The sequence below is a fragment of the Biomphalaria glabrata genome, chromosome 6 (assembly GCF_947242115.1).
Source record: "Biomphalaria glabrata chromosome 6, xgBioGlab47.1, whole genome shotgun sequence".
In the NCBI taxonomy this organism is placed as follows: domain Eukaryota; kingdom Metazoa; phylum Mollusca; class Gastropoda; family Planorbidae; genus Biomphalaria; species Biomphalaria glabrata.
Genome location: NC_074716.1, coordinates 14,199,700 through 14,223,045, shown reverse-complemented (window position 1 = coordinate 14,223,045; position 23,346 = coordinate 14,199,700). Strand labels below are relative to the sequence as shown.

The 23,346-nt window shown below is 36.7% G+C and overlaps 1 protein-coding gene and 1 long non-coding RNA gene across 3 annotated transcripts in view; one reads left to right on the top strand and one right to left on the bottom strand.

Annotated features, from left to right (window-relative positions):
• The window catches only part of LOC129926628 (uncharacterized), a 25,670-nt gene extending 9,292 nt beyond the window's left edge, over positions 1 to 16,378 (top strand). Inside the window, exons 2-4 of the long non-coding RNA XR_008778339.1 lie at positions 4,164 to 4,204; positions 8,778 to 9,416; positions 16,202 to 16,378. This is a non-coding gene — a long non-coding RNA (uncharacterized LOC129926628). The remainder of the gene's footprint in view (positions 1 to 4,163; positions 4,205 to 8,777; positions 9,417 to 16,201) is intronic.
• The window catches only part of LOC106052651 (serine/threonine-protein kinase LATS1-like), a 27,360-nt gene extending 4,014 nt beyond the window's left edge, over positions 1 to 23,346 (bottom strand). Inside the window, exons 1-5 of one of the 2 annotated variants that reach the window (XM_056031726.1) lie at positions 23,197 to 23,346; positions 19,812 to 20,604; positions 5,219 to 5,330; positions 4,732 to 4,988; positions 1,267 to 3,754 (exon numbers count right to left, since the gene is read on the bottom strand). In XM_056031726.1, coding sequence (XP_055887701.1) covers positions 1,267 to 3,754; positions 4,732 to 4,988; positions 5,219 to 5,330; positions 19,812 to 20,261 — 3,307 coding nt within the window. In that variant the 5' untranslated portion in view covers positions 20,262 to 20,604; positions 23,197 to 23,346. Of the gene's footprint in view, positions 1 to 1,266; positions 3,755 to 4,731; positions 4,989 to 5,218; positions 5,331 to 5,628; positions 5,822 to 19,811; positions 20,605 to 23,196 lie in introns of those variants that run through there. The other variant, XM_056031727.1, reaches the window with a different exon arrangement.

Here is a 23,346-nt window from a genome sequence, read left to right as displayed (position 1 = left end):
CACTGCAAAGTTTCTGGGATGTACCAAAAATTAAATATAAAGGTTTAATAGAAAGCTTGTAATTTTTCACCAATTGTGGTGTTCAGACTACGAATTTATGAAAACCATTTCTTAGGGAGCACTTGTGTACGAAATTTCATACGAATCTGATCAGCAATTGCAGAGTTTTCTTGACAGGTCAATGAATAAGTGTTATTTTATGAATACATGAATATATATTGTTTTTTTCAATGACATGTGTTTAAAAAAAAAAGATAATATGAAATATTAAGGATTATACTTTAAATATAAATTTAAAAAAAGATGGCATAGTGAAAAATTTCTTTTGGTTGTTTTTTTAAATAAAGATTTTATAATTATATCTCCACAAGGTAATGGAATGTATCTAGAGACATCTGACCCATGAAATAGGCTTAGTCGACCATATGATAAAAATGATGATGAAGATATTAGTTTAAAAAATGTGTGCATTGACCTAATTCTCTACACAAAGTATAAAGAGGACAAAGATGTAGAAAAAAAGCAAATATACTGTAAACATTTATATTTATATTAGACATTTATTTTTTACGTTAAGAAAATGTCATGAATTAAAAATATGGGTTGGGGGGGGGGGGGGGAGAGTTGTTTTGTACAATTTATTAAACAATATTTTCTGGCAGTAAAAATCCTATCAATAATAATCAAAGGAAAATAAAAATGTCCAGTACATCAATTCGTTTTCTCAGTCACTCTGTACACTGAAATAAGACTTAAACTAAACAGAGATGCCTTTATAATATTTATGTGGGACAAAAATTAAGTGGTGGTCAATCCACTGACATGTCTTAAGAAACTCTCATTATGATAACCAATAACCAAACATATCTGTGACTAAATGGCTGTAAAAACATTTTAAAGCATGTCCCTTTGATGTGGAAAGGTTCATTTGTTGTGACTTCTTTTATCACAAGACTCACTGAAAGACTGTTAAGTAGTGGGGATGATATGATGGAATAGGTTTGTTCTCAGGTGCTTTAAATGTGTACCGATTTGCAAAAAAACAACTTTTCACAATGGGCCTGCGAAAGACACACAAGTTAATTCTCCTCATAAAGTTCTCTGGTCAGTAAAATAGACTGGCACATGAGCATGAGTATTACTTATCCCCCCCCCCCACCCCAACTATCTGACTTAATAAATAGTCTTATCAGTTTTTCAGTTTTCAGTTTAAAAAAAAAAAAAAAGAATATTTAGTAACTAATAGAATTAATAAAGATAAATTACCTTTCTGATAATATTTTGAGTTGTGTGTCCATCTGAAACCTGTACATAAGCCAAAATCCGTGAGTTTTATGTGACCATCCTTGTCTATAAGAATATTGTCAGGTTTAATATCACGGTGGATAAACCCCATGCGGTGCACACTCTCAATGGCTAAGACTAGCTCGGCTATGTAGAACTGAGCTAGATTCTCATCCAATATCTCTTTGCGAATGAGCAGCCCCATGAGGTCACCACCTGGTACATAGTCCATCACAAAGTACAGGTTGTCCCCATCCTGGAATGAGTAATACAACTTAACTACCCATTCATTGTCAGCCTCGGCTAATATGTCCCTCTCTGCCTTAACATGAGCCACCTGATTACGTTTGATAACATTAGACTTCTTCAAGGTTTTCATGGCATATAGTGAGCCCACATCTTTTTTTCTAACCAACGCCACTTCTCCAAATGCCCCCACACCCAGAGTCTGAATTTTTTCAAACATGGAAGAATCCATTTTGGCACGCTTTAGTCGGATATAATTGGACTCCTTCTGGTGGAGCATTTTCCTCATCTGTTTGGCTGCTTCCTCTGAAAGGTTTACCTTCGCCATCTCTTTCTCTAACTGCAGACGTCTATTGATTCGCTGTGTGTGTGATTTGAGCACATTTTCCACATGCTGCTCCATGTAAAACTTAAAGGCCTGGGGAGAATACATTTTGACTTTTGTGTCACACCGCAGTCTGTCTCTCTCCTTGGCCTCAAACTTACGCTCTGGAAGTGGAGACATGCACCGATGCTTTTCATTTTGTGCACTATTATTAGATGAACACTTGTTACTTATGTTTCCCTGGCTTGTGTCTGTGTCTGTCTCGTCAGTCTCTGAAACTGGGGTACTACTGGCCACCTGCGGTCCAGGTAAATTCAGGGAATTTCCATTTTGAGCACTAGTAATGTTTACATCTTGCTGTGATTGTATATTTATATTGATGTTTGAATGAATAGGCATGACAGACAGTGGCATGCTACCAGGGAGGGGTGTGCCAGGTGATGATGGGGAAGGAGATGAAGACGCAGAGCTAGGAGTGAGTGGGAAATTAGTAGACAACTGTGAAGGGGGATATTTGGGGAGTTGGGAAGATAATGCTTGCTGAGACAAAGAGTCTTGTTCAGTTATTATGGGGGGAGGAGGAGGCGGAGGCTTCTCTTTAAGAGGAATACGAGGTGGAAGCAAAGGTGGGTTAATCTGTGGTGACTGTCCCATCACCAATCCAACTACTCCCCTTCCAGGATAAGGAGGTGGTGGTTTCTCTGGTATATCAGAGTTAGTGGAGGGTGATGAGGCTGAAGATAAAATAGACATGGGAGACTGACTGGTGACACGAGACACTGGTGAATCTGAGCGGGTCGTGGACATGGATACATCATTTGTAAACTGTGGGTACATGCTGTTGGTCTGCGGCCGAATGCCTTGAAGGTGGTTTGGAGAGAAGGGGCTGTTGTGGTGACGAGTTTGAATAGTGGGCTGTGCAGTTGCATTGATGAGCTGTTCAGCTGTGTAGTTGTTGCCTCCATTTCTGAGCACTTGTGGCATCTGATGTTTGGGATGAGAGTACGTGATCTGAAACCTAACATCTCGAATGGAAGTTGGAACTGCCGTGGCTGACTGAGGCACCGCTGTTGGCGCTGTGTGCTGGTTTTGCTTGAGGTGTTGTTGGACTGAGTGGGTTGAGATACTGTGAGTCTGGACCTGCGAAATGTAGCCTCCATTTATGATATTTTGTGAAGCTGGAACCACTGGAGCTGTGGCTGTCTGGGGTACCGGTTTCTGAACTTCTTTGCTCCGCACTAAAGGCATGATAACTGGTAAGTGACTGGAACCCATGGGTGTCCTAGTGGCAGTCACAGCTGCAGACGCAACCAGCTTCTTCTGCATCATCTGTTGAGAATCATTCATGATGCTGTTTTCAAGGCGGTGGAGGTCTTGCTGTTGGAGGCCTTCTACATGCCCCACAGCACCGCCATTTATTCCTGTGATTGTGGCCACTCCTAGACGAGCAGCCTGGAGTGACTGAATCTGAGCTTGAGCTTCACTGTAAGGTGGTGGGGGAACTTGCGTGTACCCCCGCGGCATGGTGGGAGCTCCATTGTTGGAAGAAGCCGAAGATGAGCTATTAGAGCTAGAACTTCCTGGTGTCCCAATGATCATGCCCTGGAGCTGCTGGGAGATAATAGGGCTGGGAGATGGCGTGCTCCCACTGGTGTTGCCTCCCAGTAACATTTGTTGCTGGGCACCTAGAGATGGATTGGGGCTGACTCCTCGTTGACCAACTAGACCCCCAACTTGCTGCTGCTGTATGAAGTAGCCTTGGCCTGTAGATATTCGCTTGACAATCTGTTGAACATGACCCTGTGGTACAACAGTATTCTGACCAAGCAACTGACTTTGTGCCAACAAAGCAGCCTGATTTAAAGTTTGACCATGATTCATCTGTAACAAGCCAGAACTCTGAAAAAAAAAAAAAAGAGTGCCCTATTTACTGTTGTTGTACAGTTTTACAAATGTGTAGAGTATAAAACATTTTTCAACTAGAGTACTATAGTAGCAATAACTATACCTAATTGAATCTACTGGCTATTTGAACGAATTTAAAGTGCCATTGCTTCCTTAGAATTTAACTACACAGTAACATTTTAAAACAATTATTTTATGACTTATTAAAGATACTATTTGTTTTGGACAAATAATTGAATTGAATCTCATGACACATTTCTATAACATTAGTAAATGGTAAGAACTGGTGCACAAATGAACAGGAAACAATGAGCCTATAACATTACAAACTTCAACTCTGAATTATCAAAGGTCGATTATCATGTCAATTTTAATGTCAAATTTTCTTTCCTTTTTTATTCAGATTTCAGAAGTACTTTGGTTGGTTTGAGAAAAACAATACTGGTATGTTATTCAGTTCTTCTTTTGCTAATGTCATACATTTGACAGAATCATAACGCTTTAGCATAAAAATAACATAACTAACAAAATCTAAATTCTATTGAAAACATTTATTATTTAAAAGAAAAAAAACTTGCTTAATGCTTTTAAAGGGATAGTCCCAAACAAATGAAATTGATGCTAGAACTGTGTCCTTTCGAAATGAGTTTTAGAATTTCAATTAATTAACAAAATGCAAACTACCAGAACTTTGATATAACTCTTTGAATAAGGATGTTAGGCACTGAGTATTTACAAATAAATACCGTCAAAAATTAATACATAGTAATAAATACTGTTTGACCTATGTACAACAAACTTTCCAATCATCACCTGGCACACCTCTCCCTAAAAGTGAGACTATCCTAGGAATTTGGGCAAATGTTTGATCTGCATATTAAAATATTAATATAACCATGCCAGTTTATAAAGAATATAAAACAATGAGAACAATACAATTATTTGAACATATGGTTCAAGATGACACCCACCTGCTGTTGTAAGCTGTTACCAGCTTTCATGGCACTGTCAACACCATCTGTGACAGGAGGAGGGGTTTGACCACGAGGGGTGTGGTTTGCACTCAGAGTTGAAATGGGGGCACGAGGTGGTAAAGGAGGAGGAGTCTGAATTCCATTTACTAAGATGGGTCGATGTTGGGTGGAATTGAGGCTTGGACTATCTGACCTTACACTATTGGTTTCTGACGCCGCTGGACTGCTCGGACTAAAGGTAGCTCTTGAAAGACCTGAATAAAGAAACAAAATTTTTAAGCAAGACAACTCATAATGAACATGTTCTGCTACACTTGAACAAAGAATGTAACTTCTTTAAATTCAACACAAATTATACTCACATTTGTGAATATGTACAATGCCAAGATACATAATTGAATTATCACTGCTATCAAATTTGAAGATAACATATAAATACTGGAGTCAATCATCGCTCCAGACAAGTACAAAATGAACTATTTACCTGTGATTTTTCTTCCTCCATTCAGCTTGTCTTCCATAATGTGAATCAAGAGCTGCAGTGCTGCTTCCACACTTTTGTTGCCACTCAATTTCAAGGCTCTCTCTGCAATGTCCTACAAAGAGAGATAAACACTTTCAATACTAGTTGTCCACATTTACTCTGAACACAGCTCAAATGTTTTAATTAACGGATACTTGCAGCTCATTTCAAACAGGAACAGTTCCATCCAGTCAATCAGACTTCATCGTTTAATCTTAGCGTAGTCTAAACCAGTCAGCAATTTTTTTTTTCTGTTTAAAATACCAAAAACATTCTCGCAAGACAGAAAATGTTTGTAACTATACATTTGTTTTCCTGTATACATCTAGCGATTGTATAAAGAACTAAGTGTGTTTGATACAATGTCTTACGCTAACTATTTATCCCATGACAGCAAATGTTTATAGAAAGATCCTAAAGACTGAGTTACATCCCCCAGATTTGACACATGTTGAAGAATGTTTACTTCCTGACGTCAACAAGTGTATGTCGCATCATTCCAGTTACTTCAGTACAAACTCAACACAGGTTAATTATGGTATCAAATCTTGACCATGTCCACGGGAGAAAAGTCCGAGGAAACAAGTTGAGCCCAGTGCACAAGTCAGGGTTAGTAGCACTTTTCCATGACAAAATTTTAGGAGATTTTAGGAGGTTTTTTAAGGATGAAATGTATGATGTGTGTGTGTGTTTCCTATCCGTTTGTGTGATACATAGTAAAACATACACAAAACTAAGCATTTATCAAATCATTATTGTTATTTGATTTTTAAAATAATAAATATCTTGCCAATATGCCACAGAAACAATGTTATCAGCTGTGGTATGTCCACAGAAAATGTAATGAAAGTTATCTTTTAATCTAGTAACAACTTGACTGTCATCCCAAAACCTCAAAGAACCTTTTTTTTTTCAAAGATTTATTTAAAAACATTACAAATGGTTACTTTTCCATTTTTTTAAAAATAAGAAACATTCTTAGAGATGCTATCATAATGTGTATTCTCTGTGATGGAAATGTACATTTTTAGTTCCTATGTGTATCTTATAGATACTAGAGTCATGGTGTGCATTTGAGGTAATGTTTTATTCTTTTATTAGTTAACTTAAATCCTTTTCATAAACAGGGCCAGTAATATATAGGGCAATATTGGCCTATTTGAATGTTTAGTTGACATTTGCTTACTAAAAAATGGCTTTTGGATTGGGGAGGGGGGGGGGGGATTTAGACCTATTCGCGTTTTTTTTCCTAGCAGAATCATTTTCAACCATATAGTTTCCCTGGCTTTTTACGAGTGAAATAATTTTTACGGACTTTTCACAGCTGTATGAGAAATATTTTCGTTAAATCTACAGTAGATCTAGACTCTTGATCTAAGTCGCTAAAATTCGCGGACTTTTCACGGCTGTGAGAGAATTATCTTCACTGAATTTACAGTAGATCTAGACTCTTGATGTAAGTCACTAAAATTCGCGGACTTTTCAGGGATGTGAGAGAAATATCTTCACTATATATATTCTAGTGATTTAGCGTAAATCTAGTGTCTAGATCAAAGTCACGAAAATTCGTGGACTTTTCACTGCTGTGTGAATATTATCTTCACTAAATTTACAGAAGATCTAGACTATAAAGCTAATTCGCTAAAATTCGCGGACTTTAAGTCACTAAATTTTGCGGACTTTTCACGGCTTTCACTAGATTCTAGTGATTTAGAGTAAAGACTAGACATAAGTCACTAAAATTCGCGGACTTTTCGCGGCTGTGTGCGAATTATCTTCACTGAATATACCGTAGATCTAGAGTCTAGATCTAAATCACTAAAATTTGCGGACTTTTCGCGGCAGTATGCGAATTATCTTCACTGGATATACCGTAGATCTATAGTCTAAATTTGCGGGCTTTTCACTTCTTTGTGCTAATTATCTTCACTAGACTCAAAGTGATTTAGCGTAAATCTAGAATCTAGCGTATTTCTAGAGTAATATAGACATTAGATGTATCGAGATCATTAAATTGACAAAAATTCACGGAGTTTTCAGGTTAGGTGCGAATTATCTTCAATAGATCTAAATTAGATCTAAATCTAAATACTATTACAGTTACTAGATAGGCCTACTAGCTAGATCTAGAAGATTTACGGACTTTCCACGCGAAGTTACTCTTAGTCTTACACTTACAACAAGAAGATTTTAGGTGAGGGAGGGCCCGGAGGAGTGTAGCCTACAAATTAGTCTTGTAGTTGCTCTAATTATAGGCAGTAGTCACTACAGACTAGATCTAGCGCGTCTTTAGTGGTAACAATAAATGACTTCAGAAAAATACTGCCAGGTGAAATGCTTGCTTGAGCCAAGGCCATCTTCAATGACGAGGTCGCGCTTCACAAGTGGGTGAAAGGCGGTGTAGACGCGTCACTGGTCAGCTCATTAACACAGCCAGCCCGTAAGGCCATGCGATCAGAATGCCTAGTTACGCTGTTGTTTTTTCCCTCACATTTTTAGCAAGAAATAAGCAAAATTATATTAAAAAAAAAATATTGGGTAAAAATTCTAGGAGAGTGGATAAAATTTTAGGAGACTTTCGGCAATTTTTAGGAGAATTTTAGGATTTTAGGAGACTTTTCATTTTTTAGGAGATTTTAGGAGTTTTTAGGAGCGCTACGAACCCTGACAAGTGCTAAACCAAAACTCACGTTCTCTTCCAGTCTGAATGATCAACACCATGTCACACCACCTGGCAAGGTGCAATCGATTAGCGCGCAGCCACACCCACTTGCACACTGAGCACTTTCGTCCCTGCTGTGATCGGATGGGGCAGTGGGTGAGATCATGCCAGAAACACAAAACTGGTGAGTAGTTGGTACAAACTGCTGTGGGGGAATCGGAGGAGAGAGGGTTAGTAGCCATACGAATTCACCCTTTACAATCTTGTTTTACCAGTCTCTTAGATCGTTATTGTGGATATCATCTTCATTCCAGTCATTGTCGAGAGCGAGTATAAACTCAACTAGTAGGAGTAGCCCCCTTTTATCCCAGAAACAAAGCTAATAATGCACTCATGGTAAGAAAAATAGAATGTCAAACAAGCTAACTGGTTAAAACTAAGTACATATTTAGAAAATTAGTCAATGATCTTAGCATAAAAAAGACACTGTCACTAAATAAAATCAACAACATGTTGATGACATTAATACATATCTACCTCCCTAACACCATCACCAACAAACCAGCGACTATCTATGTGTCAAACGTATTTTCCAAGATCGAATGTCCTCCCTACAAACAAACACACACACACACACGATGTAGGCTACAGCCTATGTGTAAGATTCAGTGTACAAGTATTCTATATGGACTTATTACTACCGGAGGAGGGGGGGGGAGAAATGATTAAGTATGCACAAATTGTAAGACAAATTTCCTTATGGATAATAAAGATTATTATTATTATATTGAACGAATTAGTCTTTTTATTTTACGTATGAAGTTTTAAAATGATTCTTTTTTTTCTCTATTGGAATAGGAAGCCCATTCAGACGTACCCACATCACGGAGTGTCTGTCACTTGACCTAGACACATTAACAACAAGAAAACCAGCACACCAACGTGACATTCTGGTTCAAATCCGCTATCTTTCGATCAAAAGCTAAGGGGAAAAGGGACTATTTCCAGAAGAAATGAGATCAAACCATATCTCTGTTCCTAAACTGGGTCAACAGCTGATGGTCTGGTGACGACCTAGTTTGGTTCAAAAACAATGCCTACAAAAAATGAAAGTATGTTCGAGCGAGTCCATAGGAGGTTTCATCAAAAGCTTTACTTTGAATTACTTCCACTAGAAGTGACTAGAACATTGGATCAGTTGTTGAGTAGTCTCTCCCAATCCAACAAGCAATAAGACTAAGCTTGATTTAATTTGTACAAAGCCTGTTTAAAGAAGATCGCGTAATTCTATATCTTGAAGACCACAACCAATGTAAATCTTTATAAAATCGTGAGATCTGAAAGACCATATCATCGCAGATAGACTAGAACACTAGACCTTAAGTCTCGATCTAGTTGCTGTATGAGGACCTTGAAGCGGAACGTATGGCGCAACACATCATTGCAGTTTGATGCCAGTCAGATGGGGGCAAAGATCTGGTTAGAAGCAGATCTCAGGTAAGAATGACTCACGACCACCATCAGAACTTCCCCCTTCTAGCTTTTTTTGTTGTTCATTCCGTCCGTCCGTCCCCCCCCCCCCGTTCAAAACCCGCCACTTTCTTTACATCGCTAGCACATTTGAAAGAGAGGGGTGAAAATGACAACAAAAATTTATTGAATGTGCTTATTTGCTTGAATTAGGTAACCGGAGGAGGGAAGCTTGGGGGGAAAGGGGGCAATGTTTGAGGAGATTTAGGGGAGGGGGTATCTAAGTCTAGGTTACATAGGTCGCTTTTTTTTTTCTCTCTAATTTATTTCCGTGCATGCATACCATAGGTCTAATGCTTAACATACGTTAATGGTAGACGCATGTCCGACTGTAGACTTGCAAAACACAACGAGGTAACACAGGACATGTAGGACTCGCTTTTAGCTTAGACTAAATAGGAAATACATATTTAGCCTGTGTGTAGATAGATAGATAGATAGATAGAGAGAGAGAGAGAGAGAGAGAGAAGGGGGGAAGTTATAGTGCTCCGTACACTATTTAAATTATTTCTAAACTATCATTTTCTTAAAGTCCTTCTAGTAGTGTCACTTCTATCTCTATCCCAGAGCTATTAAAGCACGTATCCCTATTTGAAGCAGCCAAATGTAGCAGCCTAAAGACGCCTCTTCCCTGCTCATTGTTTAGGCTGCTCACAAAGTAAAGACAACAAAAACTATGAGGTGACGAAATGCATGCTTTCTGTAACGCTAGTCAAAGATTGGGAAGCGATATTGAGACCATGTTCATTGACTTTGTGTTTCCCTTAACAGAAAAAAAAAAGTTATTGATTGTTCGGCAATATTTCCAAACTTTTCAATGATTTTCCAAAATTGTATTCTAAAAATATAAGTTTCCAGAACAGCCATGTCGTTAGCCATTAGTTCTGGCATTTCCCTTATTTCGACAAACTTGCGCCGGACATACAATTCCCTATTGGCAGTTTTATAAAGCTCACAATAATTTTGTTAGACCCTGTTTCTGAAGAAATTTAAAGCTTCAGCTTAAGGGGAGGTTTTACCTTAGAACCAAAGTATGTCTTAGAATGGTACTACAGCCATGAAAGTTTCCAAATAGTTTGATAAACACATAAAACGAGTAAAAAAAAAGTCAAATGTCAATTTTGACATTTAGTATGACGTCACCACTGCGTGTTACTATAAATAGTAACAAACATTTGGGAACAAATTTCTCAAAAAGTATAAAAGATTTTGAGCTGAAACTTTGCAAATATGTTTATACATATATTATCAACATGCCCTACTAAAATTATTATATTCTGAAGTGTATTACCCTTTGAAAATATTTTTTTGTTTTTGGGTGTTTTTTTGTAAGCAAAAATCTCAAAATAACATTTTATAAATGACCATAACTTTAAAACTTTTCATTCAATCAAAACCAAAGTAGTAGGGTGTGTTCAAAACATATCTCTCTTGATATGTGCCAATTTTCATGAAGATACATAAACAACTTTTGAAATAATTTGAATCCATGTCAAGAAATTTGTCAAAAAAATTAAAATGGAGAAAAATGAAATATAAAGGGAAAAAATCTTTTTTTTTCAATGAATACTAACTTAAAAGCCCCCCCAGAGATGTGAATCATCAGCCATGGCCTTTTATTGCACTTGCATTCTTTTATCCTGCCTTTTTGCTGTTACTTAGTGTATTTTTCTATGTTTTTGACTCCCCCCCCCCCGGCTTTTTTCTGCCTTTTGTTCAACAAGTGACTTCTCTATTTACAATAGTGTCCAAAAATGAAACCCCTTTCAAGGAAGATTTCTGATGAAAGTATTTTTTTTAGGTTTGGTAATAACTAGTTAAACATAACCTAAGAATGTAAAACTTTACTGGCTTTATGAGGATTGACAGATAGAACAGTTGCTATTCCATTTTTGCTTATGAAGCCTCTTCTCTGCCATATACCATCACATGATGCGGTTATCTGTTCATGTTTTTTTTTTTCACTCCATTAGCTGCTGACAACATGCTTTCATTAGCAGTACTTTCAGTTGGGTTGGGCTGCAATATTCATATGGACTAGGGATCTGTGACTCTGTATCTCTGTTGATAACTACACTATAGATAGCTAGTTGAAAGCTCAATTTATATTTCATAGAGAGAAGTTTCAAATAAAAACTCATCTGAAGAATGGCGGCAATGAAAACTATCTTACTTGACAAGCCTCACTTTCTTTCAGTTACTGAATAGTCTGGGGATATTTAGATCTAGTTTACACGTGGTTTTCATCCTGATTTTATTTTTATAATTGATTAGCATGAGTATGTGATATTGTAATAGTTGTACCAAGGAAATAAATAAATAAGGGCTTGAATGTCAACAAATAGATATCCTTTTAATTAGAACTTCAGTAGGTCTACTCTCCTAAGTTATAGATACACTATATTTTAGTTTTTAACTCGATAAAGAAACATACATCAATAACATCAGTTTCACGATAGTCTCCTTCATTAGACCTAGACTAGTAGTCTCAGCTGTGTCTTCAACATTAGGTTCCATACCGGTACTAGATTCTAGATCTAGTACTAGTAATAGCATCGCCACTAAGTCTAGATCGTTTTCATCTTCCCCAGTATATTTATTCCCTCTAAATTTACGCTTTTATTGGCTTCTTCCTTCTTTTATTAGATCACACTTTATCATTATATCCATAATATTGAAGAAATAAACACTAGACTAGCGATGTAAACAAAAGCATGCGCCGGAACTGTTTATGATAAGGCCACCCTAAGCTTTTGCAAAGAGCTCGCTGATTGGTCAGAATAATTGTTACTTACAGGAAATGTGTTTATTCGACCAATGGTAATTCATTTTACAACTAATTATACTGTTGATTCAAATAGGATTCTAGCATTTCAGATGAGAATGGTAGTGAAAAAATTTTGTAAATCGGACAAAAAATAAAAAAGTTACGTTATTTTTTATTTTTTGCATAATTAATGAGCTAAATTAATTAGAACACTTGATATTTTGTAAAATTATTTTAAAATATTTTAAAACATCTAGTATAACTAAAAATAATGAAAAACTGTAGAGAAATGGATAGATAATCATTTGAAACCATATTTGAAAAATGTAAAAAAAATAAGAAAATTGATATAATTGAGGTGAATCCTCCCCTTAATTAAAAGAATACCGTATTCCACTAAGTCCTAAAATGTAAATATCATACATGTACATGCAAATTGTTTTTTTCCACTCGCAAACCAATAGCAAAGCAAAGTGGTGACCTCGTGACGTTGTCATTCTTCTCCTACACAACGGCATCAATGGGTTCATGCATATAAGCTTTAACTATGTCAGTTCCAAGCAATGCGATGGAAGACAAATCAACTCCTGCGACTACATTGCCTGAAAGCTATTTCTCGCTCTCTGTATACCACGGTCTGTCCTGTCCCTTGGCAATTATGGAACCAAAACCCTTTGTATGTGTGTTTGTCTGGTAAAGACGTGTGCAAACAAGAACGGTGTGCACCCGAGAAAGAGAGACATCTTTGATGGTTACAGAGAATGTTTTGATGTTGACTAAGATTCACAACTGAGCGCAAACATACAGTGCCACTCACACAAGATTGGAGATCTAGATTTAATAGCCCATACAAATTACCCGGGTGTCTCTCCGGTGATATGTTCTGCAGTACCCAAATGAAGCTGAGATATAAGGGGGGGGGGGGGGCTTCGACCATAAATTGTAAAACTCTAGTAGAGTAACCACGGTGCATGCACTGACATTACGTAGAACCGTGCCATGAGGTCATGGGGTGCTGATGTGTTGCACAGCAGATAAGAGATATCTAATCTGAGAGGCCAGGAATGTGACACAAATATCTCCGGTTATTGATCTAAACCTAAGGACACATACATACAGCTCAAGTCCTCTTCCCCCCCCCACACACACATTAATACCTTCAGCAAGTCAACACGAACAGGTCACAATCTACTTAATAAACTCGACTCGCTCTAGATCGGAGGAAGAGAGAGAGAGAGAGAGAGAGAAAGAGAGAGAGAGAGAAAACTGAGAGGAGTGATACGAAAGAAAATGTGTAAATAAAATGTTGACTTGTAGCTCTTTTTACTGCACCCACACATCTACACAGTCATACTGACAAGTCTATAGACTTGTTTTGGTTGAGAAATTGGACATTTTGGGTACCCATGCGAAGGTCCCTCAATTTAATCCATCTAAAGGCATAGAACCTTTTGAAAACTGCCGGTGTTGGCAACACTACTCCCTGGTAAGCCACTGAACTTCCTTTGATGACGAGATGAACCAAAAAAAAAAAAAGGTCAAACTTGAAATAAAAACTAAAATCATGTACCATGTCGTTCTATTATCTTCAAAACACCCCCGAAGAGAGAAGGTAACTCCATACAATGTATGACCGAGTGGATACAACTGCACATTAAAAGCTGTGGCAACCAACAGCCCTATCTACATAATTTTCTATATCTATAACATAAATCTAGTATAGTCAAACTCAACGAAAAAGTAAACTTATCAAAGCGAATTGATTCATTCATTCGTAAAAACAGTATTAAGCAGTAGCCTGGGGTAGATCTAGATTTGTTTTAAACATTGTATGAGCTAGTAGAACTTCATGTGATCAATTCAAGCGGGATACCTTCATCACTATGCTTTCTATACAACAGAAGAAGTCTTTACACTCTAAAAGAAAGAGACTTGTTTTCATTGAATGGCTAAAACTAAAAGACTGAACAGCTACAAGTTCTATTGAGCTACAATCACAGCTCTAGGAAAGACAAAATCTCATTCGGAGATACAGACAGTAGGTTACGTTTTATTGGTCACTAGATAATACAAATTTAAAACTAAACCAGGTTTTCAACTAAGGTTTACAAGTACATTCCCTACTAGAGACTAACTCAGGAACGTTAAAAAAAAAATAATGACGCAATTCCTTGCTTACACTACTAAACATGGAGTTGGTTCAAGGGGAGCATGTTAAGGCACTACTGACCATGGAGGTTCAAGGGGAGCATGTTAAGGCACTACTGACCATGGAGGTTCAAGGGGAAGGCACTACTGCTGAAAACCGTGTGAAAATGTGACTGTGCCAAACAGTGAGTGCATGTACCGAGGTGTAGACTACCTAACAACGTTGTCTGAGCACATGTCCACGCCACGCACAAGCTGCAGTGCTCACTACGTGCAGTCTTCCTCCCACACGAAATTCCTCATCGTACTCTAGCCATGCAATCTGTCTCCTTCCCTCCCCATCTCTTTCTCTTCCAAGTTCTCCCCTCTCCTGCCTTCTTTAAGTTGTGTAAACAAGCGACTGAAGGAACAATTCCATTTCCTCTCCCGTGCTAGTCATTAAGACACCTTCCTGGGGAAAGAGGTGGAACACAAAGAAAAAAAGCAACAGGGTGCACCTGTCCCATAACGCGCAGTTTAGTGGATACGCCTATGTAATGTTGGGACAAATGCAAAGAAATAAATAACCTTCCTTCTGTCCTACTTGTTTCTTTCAGAGAAACCATTTAGTGCCCACTAAACTTTTAACGTTCCGATCAGAGACATGACGGAAGAGTTATATTTCCAAACAGGCTTCTTCTTCAACTAGCCAACTCTTTGCATCTCTTGTGCAGTCATTCAAACTGGCTACAGTGGGGAACAAATCAAACGTTTTGTCAAATCTTATTGATATAAAAAGTAGGCGATTAGAATAGACTGAAACGTCTATCTGTATCAATCAATTGATCAATACTTGGAGACATCTCTTTGATCCCACGAAACAATAATAACCAACAGAAACAAAACAAATATGACTATGATTGTGAATGATACGCAAGATTCTTGTCTTCAACGTGACAATTCATTTTAATTTATAAAGACTAAAGACCTATTCCATTCTGACAATAAGACGACTTGAGGCAACTCAAAGAGGTGATTGTGATGAAAACAGCCCAACACGACTTCATTATGGAGCCGGTGAAGGTGTTCATGCGAATGCTTTTATGTATGTGCCACGTTGCAGTTTAGTCAACTATGACAGAAATAGTGTTGATCAGGACTAGTCTGGTAAACAGAACAAAATGGTTGAGCGGGACACATGCACTCTTGTCATGTCAATGATCCTTCAGACTAGCGGTTCCGTTAGCCTCACGTTCTTGAGCAACGAGTCTTGAGGAACACTAATTCAGTTGACATCTATACTGCAAGAGTGGAATTAGCAAACAAAACGGCGCCCAATTAGCCTCTTATTAGAGGAATCCAAAATAGAGACAAAAACTTCCTACATGAAAAAGAAAACATTAGCAGAGTATCGTGAAGAAGACAGTGTAGAAATAAAGAATTATGACATCTTGAAGTGTTATCCCACTGAGACAATTGAAGGCGTAAGAAACCCTTTTAACCGGTTAGGTACTTAGGAAGAATACCAATCAATCGACTAGTTCTCTCTCTCTAACCGATTAGGTATTTAACAATCATTTAACCTGTTAGATACTTATCAAGAATACTAATCAATCGACTAGCTCTCTCTAACCGGTTAGTTAGGCACTTGGAAAGAATACCAATCAATCGAATAGCTCTGTTATCTCTCTAACCGGTTAGGCATTTAACAAGATAATCAATCAATTGACTGGCTCTCTCTAACCAGTTAGGTACTTTGCAAGAATACTAGCTCTCTCTCTCTCTCTTTAACCGGTTAGGTACTTAGCAAGAATACCACTCAAGAATATTAATAAAAAAAATCATCTTCTATTTACAGACGTTCCTTCAAACAAATTACGTCCTACGCACGTCCATGTGTTCATCCGCGAGCATGTTAATTAGTGACTCTGCTGTCATTGATTTTCCAGCCTTATTCATGCTCTAATGGCATTTGGGATAAAGGAGCACTTGTTCGAATTAGTCCTATGTAATTAAAAAAAAATGTGCCTTTATCTTTGTGTCTTTCTGATTATTTTATTAGGTTGTGCTTTTGTATTGGTAAGTTCAGGTTCAGTGTTTTATGTATTATTGTTGATTACTTTGTAGTCTTCTGTCCGGAAGGGTTTCTAAAATGAGTGATTTTACCAATGGTGCTACTTAATCTAATGTAAAGATTCGTTTGTTATGAATCTCAGGGCTTTATGTTGTGTCTGTCTTTTTTTTTTTTTTTTTAAACTTGAGCGGTCCTAAGAGAAATAACATGTTCTAATATTGGTCTAACCAAGGTTAAATAGTATTTCAACTTTATATTCTTTTATTATCAGTATTATTATTATTTTTTTATATTGAAATTTAAGTTAAAAAAAACAATGAAGTCTCCAACAAACACGGCAGTGACTAAATGAAAACAACTTCTACAGAGACTCAGTTCGTGAGATCAACTTGTGTTAATACTGAAGATCACAATGTCCAAAGAGAGAATGCCGGAAAAACAACAACAACAACAACAACAACAAACTATTAGAGACAAATGTGAATGTAGTGAGAGATAATGTGTGGACTTTGTTTCGTCATGTCGCAGGATACTATACAATGGAATATCTTGTATACGAAAGAAATGACGACGCAATAGAGATTAGTACAAGCTGTAACTAATGAGACCTTAATAAGACAGTTGTGTAGAGAGTATTAAACTTATCTTTCGGATCTTCGCCTCGTTTTCGAAATGAGCTTGGTAGTAAAGTTCCCCTTTCAGACCTTGTGGTCTATAGAGCAGATGATGTAAAGGCCATCTGTTTCTGTGGCCTACGGTTAAAGATGGTGTCATGTGGCCAGCACAACGACCAACCGCCTTTACTTTTCCCCAACTAATGCTAAGTACCCATTAGAGCTGGGTGGACTGAGGGGCGCCCAAAAATCCCAGTCTTCACCAGGATTCGAATCCGGGACCACCGGTTCAGAATCCGAGCGCTTTACTGCTCAGCTACCGCGCTTATAATGAGCTTGGTGGAGAGTAGAAAACCAGTGGCTTGATGACTTAGGCACAAAGTTGCACTTCAATCCAATGTACAGTAGAAATCATTGCCCTGATTATTGTTTTTTCTAGTGTTTCATGGACATGAGCTTACCTTGAGAACACTAATCTGACTATGGAATAGTTTAGTAGTGGAAACGTAAGGCTAAGGACACCTCATCACTTGGCTCCAGACATGTAGGGAAATCACCAATGGCCGGGGGGGGGGGGAAGAGGAATGCCCCAAAGGTCACCAGGTCTCTCATTGGGTAGGGACTTTGTTTAGACCAAAGACTGACACTGTATGTGTCTTCGTGTGAGTGGGTCTGGATTGCACAGATACGTCATTACGAGCGTGTACAAGTGATCCCATCTACACATCGCTAACACCTGCATCTGGAACAAGCATGGAATCGGTTAGCGCAACCTGAACACTATCTCCATGCTGTGTCTCCTATTATCTCCCATGTCTTCATTTAGGTTTATATTTCAGTCCATGCCCCCCCCCCCTTCTTTCCTTTTCAAATGATAGGTGCACAAGCAGCTATAGAGATACGGGTCTAACCATTTCTAAATTAATCTCTTGCAAACAACTCAAAGAGGTTTTCTTCCCCTCTGTTTCGAGATCACTTGTATGGGCCTACACTACTTTGTTTACTAGTCTATTTTACAGAAAAGCCAAGAAGTAAAAAAAAAAGGGGGGGGGGGAGCTTTACGGAGAAATAGATTTATGAAGGAGAAAGTGAGGAGTTGTTTAAAACTTTACATTTATAACTTAAATGTTGAAAAAAAAGTACTTTTAAAGTACTAAACAAACATTTCGATCCTCATGAGTATGTTTTTTTTTGTTGTTTTTTTTTTAAGCCTGCCTATAAGATGGGTGTCCATGATTGGAGAAGGAAGAGCAATGAACACTCCCGCGTTAGATCGTATTGCGAACTGACTTGAATTTGATCACATTTCGAGAAGGAGTGTTATAATAAAAATATACATCAGACCCATCTAGTGAAGTTAAAAAAAAAAGTACACCACTGCCAACTCTAATCAGTAGAGTCACAATGACAATTCACGAGCACAAAGATTTGTTCCCCCTTTAAGGGGGGGTTGGCCCACGGTAATTGATCGAACAGATGTGAGGCATACCACGGTGTTGAACAGGACGGGGAGAAGAAAAGACTTCCACATTCCTATCCTGTCAGTGATCCGTGCGAAATACGATTGCAGTCCTCACCTGCTGTGTTGGCTCGTAAAGGCAAGAATGTGATTCGACTGGCCGGGGGTACTTGACTTTAGTGTAGGGACTCAATGAATCGAACACCATCTTCAACACAAAATATTTGCGGGTGAAAAAAAAAATGTCTTTTAACGAGAAAACCTTGGCGTGTCTAACTTCCGATCTGAGTCGATGAAAGAATCTAGATCAAAGAATTCAATCGCAAAGTAAAAAATTATTGCCATGCAAGGAGAAAAGTTGGCAACGATGACGACTGAGATCGACTAGAGGTGACTGCTACAGAAATAGAAGCACCATAAAGAAACTGTGTTAGCTAGCTGCAGTTCTAGAATTCCTCTCAACACAATGGAGACCTACGCCAAAAGCAGTGGAGTGGAAATAAGGAGCACCAAAGTACTAATGATTCTAACAGGATAACTAAGGATCATTATTTGAAAAAAAAAATCTTATCTTATAAGTTACAGACGTTTTTTTAAAAGAAAAGTTAATTATGTCATACCATGCTATCAAGACACAGTATAACCTCAGACGGTCTAAAACAAACAATAAACTCAATACTGATACAGTTTTGATGATACTATATGATGCAATAAAAAAACAAATTGAATAAAAACATCACCAATAGGGAATGTTGGTTGAAAATGTGAAACAGTTTCAATGAATGTGTCAATGTAAAAACAAAACACACCATGACTAGTTCCTTTGAGAACTGTTCTTGATTTGAATTCAAGGTTTGTGCTCATATTTGTCTTCAATAGAGAAATATATATGAATCTGTTATAAGAGTCAGTATGATTATTCTCTCTTATGAAACCACAGGGATTTATTATGTTAAACTGTGACATTTCAACTATTTTATCAACACTCATTGTGTATTAGCAAACAAAAAAAAGTATCAAACTAATTTTAAATCTGTAAGTGTTGATTAGAAAAACAAGACTACTTGTTCAATAAAACTGTTAAATATGGTTAAATAAAGTAATTGAAACATCATAACTTGCTTTTGAAAACAACACACACACACAAAAACTATATAGATGGTAATCAACACACAAAAAAACAACTATATAGATTATCAACATACAAAAAAAAAAACAAAAAAAAAACAATTATTTAGATAATCAACACACACACAAAAACAAATAGAAAAATGATTGAAAGTAAATAGAACAAGAACAACAGGATAGAGAAAACTGTTACCTCATCAAAACCATATTGAACAAGCTGCTGTACTCTCATTGAAGTGGCATCTGCATCACTGGCAGCATGGGAGCTGGTGGAGCTATTAGTGCTGCTGTTATCACTGCCACCAGTGCTACCTGCACCCGAGACACCGTTGCTTGGCCCATTTGTGGCATTCTGGTAAGGTCTGAGGCTATCACGTATCTCTGCAAGAGCTTGGTGATGCTGGTTATCCCGCCTGGTCATCTTGCTACCAGCAGATTTCTCCAGCAAGTTTGGAGTGCTCTGAGACAACTCAGGCTTATGCTGGAGGTTGGACAGATCAATGTAGCCCTCCAGATCATTTTTCCGCAGGTGACTAAGGCTGTCTCGAATTTCATTCAACATCTGCCGGTTATTACCGACAAATGTCACCAGCAGTGGTCTTCTTCCGCCTGCACTTGGTCTATCTGGCTCCTTTCGGATCATAAGTAAAATTGATCTGTGTACCTCGAAACTTGATGAATAATTGAAGATACAAGTTTACTTGGTGCCTCATAGGAAAATACATCAAGAGCCTCATTTAATTTTTTTTTATGTTAACAAATTTTTAAAAACTTTATTCTCTTCTTGGTATTAATAACAAGTATGTATATTTACATACTTAAGATTTGGTTATTTTAAACCACCACTTTTTGGAATTGGGGAGTCTTGAATGGTAAATCAATACAAAACTCGAAAAAGCACAACATAATCCAGATATTTATCCCATTATAGAATCCAGTGAAAGAAAAGCTTTACTCCATTTGCTTTCTGCTATAATCCACTGAACCTTTAAAAAAGAAAAAACAAGAAAAATGATTAAATTTGCGAATAATTTCAGTACTGGTATTTAAAAAGTCCCAAATGAGCTCCATGCAAAGTATAATAAATGAGCTTTTTCAATCTTCAAACAAAACTATGGTGGTCATCTTGTTTGATACAGCAATCTATAGTTTCAATTCAATCTAGATTAAGAATAATTAAGATAGTGGTATCCAAAATAAATACAACCTTTAGTCAGCTCTATTATAAGCATTAGAGTTTAATAGGATGGTGATCCCAATAACTCTCCCATTTAGAAATCTATCCTTCCAAATCAGCACATATAAGCAACAACAAAATACTTCATAATCAGCCACAACTCACATTAATAATATACTTTTTTTATAATTCTTTATATGACATCTTGTAAATATTCAATAAATCATATTTATAAGTAAATAGTGTACACAATGAAGGCCTAAGTTAATTATTATTTATTTTGGACAGCATTTAGGCCTGGAGATGATTGGATTCAAGACAAGTCTGTCTCAAAACATGAAAACGTGGTGAAATATTAATGAAAATGCATAAAATTTCTATTCATTTCATTGAAAATCTGTAGTCCAACAAAAAAAAAAATTGTTCGTTTCAAGCCTATAGTATCAGCCTGATTAACAACACAGGGAAGTTAAAAAGACTCATTATATTTAAATTTCACATATTATGTGCTTCAACAGATCTCTTACAATTTTAATATAAAGACATTTTTATAATGCCTAAGTTTAAAGAAAATAAATTCTTGAAAATACCTGATTAGAATATATTTTTTAATTTAAAATAAAATGGGAACATAATCACTCATTATGCAATTTTAAAGAGAAAGTAGTACAAGTTTAATTAAATTAAATTTATGTTGGTGAAAATATACTTAGTTAATTAGAAACAGGCCCTTTACATTTCAAGTCAATAAATAACCATACGGTCTAATGCTATTTAATTTAAGAGCCAAATAAAAAGAGATAATTCTAAAGTAGTTAAAGTAGATATTTGATTGTTAAAGAATTAATGTTTATTCTATCAGTCCAGAGATTAATCTACAAAAATTAATACACATATTGTCCTACCTAAATATGTAATAAAAGCATGATCATAATAGATCTACATCTAGACCTATAATAAGTCTATAGAATTCATTTTTATTTATAACTTTAAATCATTCACAGTTAGTGAGTGTGAAAATGTTATTTAACTTCTATGGTTTGCTTACCAGGTGATGACACCATATAAATCTATGTATATTTATTATAGTATTAAGATCTAAAATTAATCTAGATTATTCTTGATCTAGACTCTATATGTCATTATAGGGCAATCCTTGCCTCTTGTTACTCTTGTACCATAAAAAATATGGTTATTGAGGTCAATAACTTGACAGCTGCATCTTATACAGATGTTACTTCAAAAAAGGAGATGATTACGTCATACGAGTGTCCCTAGTTCAATCAAGTCTGCATATTAATCAATGACTTAAACTCTGCCAAGTCGTTGGTTTTCCTATTCAGACAACCCATTCCACGCTCTAATAGCACTAGGGAAGGAGTATTTGTAGAAATTGGTCCTAGCATATGGAATATGGAGCAAGAAATGTGCCTTTATCTTTGTGTCTTTCTCAGCTTCTGAGTATTTATTAGGTTTTGTTTTTCTATTTGAAATTGAAGAAATGAAGACTAGCAGAGTAAATGTCTACTCTTAACTAGACTAGATCTATATGATATATCTGGAGTCTAGATCTAGTTTACATTTCTAGTTGGGTGAATAAGGAGTAGGGAGGGAAGTACCGGTATCTAGAATTCTTATATATATACATTTACATAATAATTATATAGTAGACATCTATAATCTAGATCTAAAATCTAAATTACTGTCTAGTCTATTCTAAATCTACTAGATCTAGAATCTAGATTCTATATTATTTATTTATTTATTATAATTTTATTTTATATTCTAGATTGTCTAGATCTACATCTAGATATACTTTTAACTTTTTAAGAAGGTTTACGTTATAATCGTAAAATTGGGGTTAAAACATTTTCTGACACCATTTTCCAGCCAGCATCTCGATCTTCCACTAGCCCTTACTAACTCTGTATAATACAGGTAGCGCATACCTTTGGGTAGGCTACGCTACACTAGTACATTGATACACACAAACCGGGCTTTGCGACCTCGAGGACTTAAATTCTTTTGTGACTTGCTAGACTAGACTAGATGTAATACAAACAAATGTCGATTACAAGAACTTTATTACAAACGAAATTCGAATACTTTTATCATACCCATTATAATATAATACGGAATAGTGACATGAATAAAATACAGTGGTGAACTTTAAAATTCTACAGTAAATGTTGAAGGTATGCGACCTTCGGTAAATAGACTGTAAAGTAAGCACTCGACAAACTCCGCCATGTTGCTTCTCAAAACAGACTTGTTAACCTAAGATTAACAGTATTCTACCTTCTTTTTTCAACAAAAATTTAGTTTAAACCATTGGGGTCACGCGATTCTTTACTACAAACATAATTAAATGATTTTAAAAATAAGAAAATTAATAACTTACTCAAAAATCAACTCGATTTTTTGCAACACTTGACTCCCTAATACCAAACGCCGCGGAGGATTATACTGTAAATAGGGATGTCAGGTTTAAATCGTATAAACAAACCTCTTAGAATTTTCAATAAATAAAACAAAGTTTGTGTGTAATTTT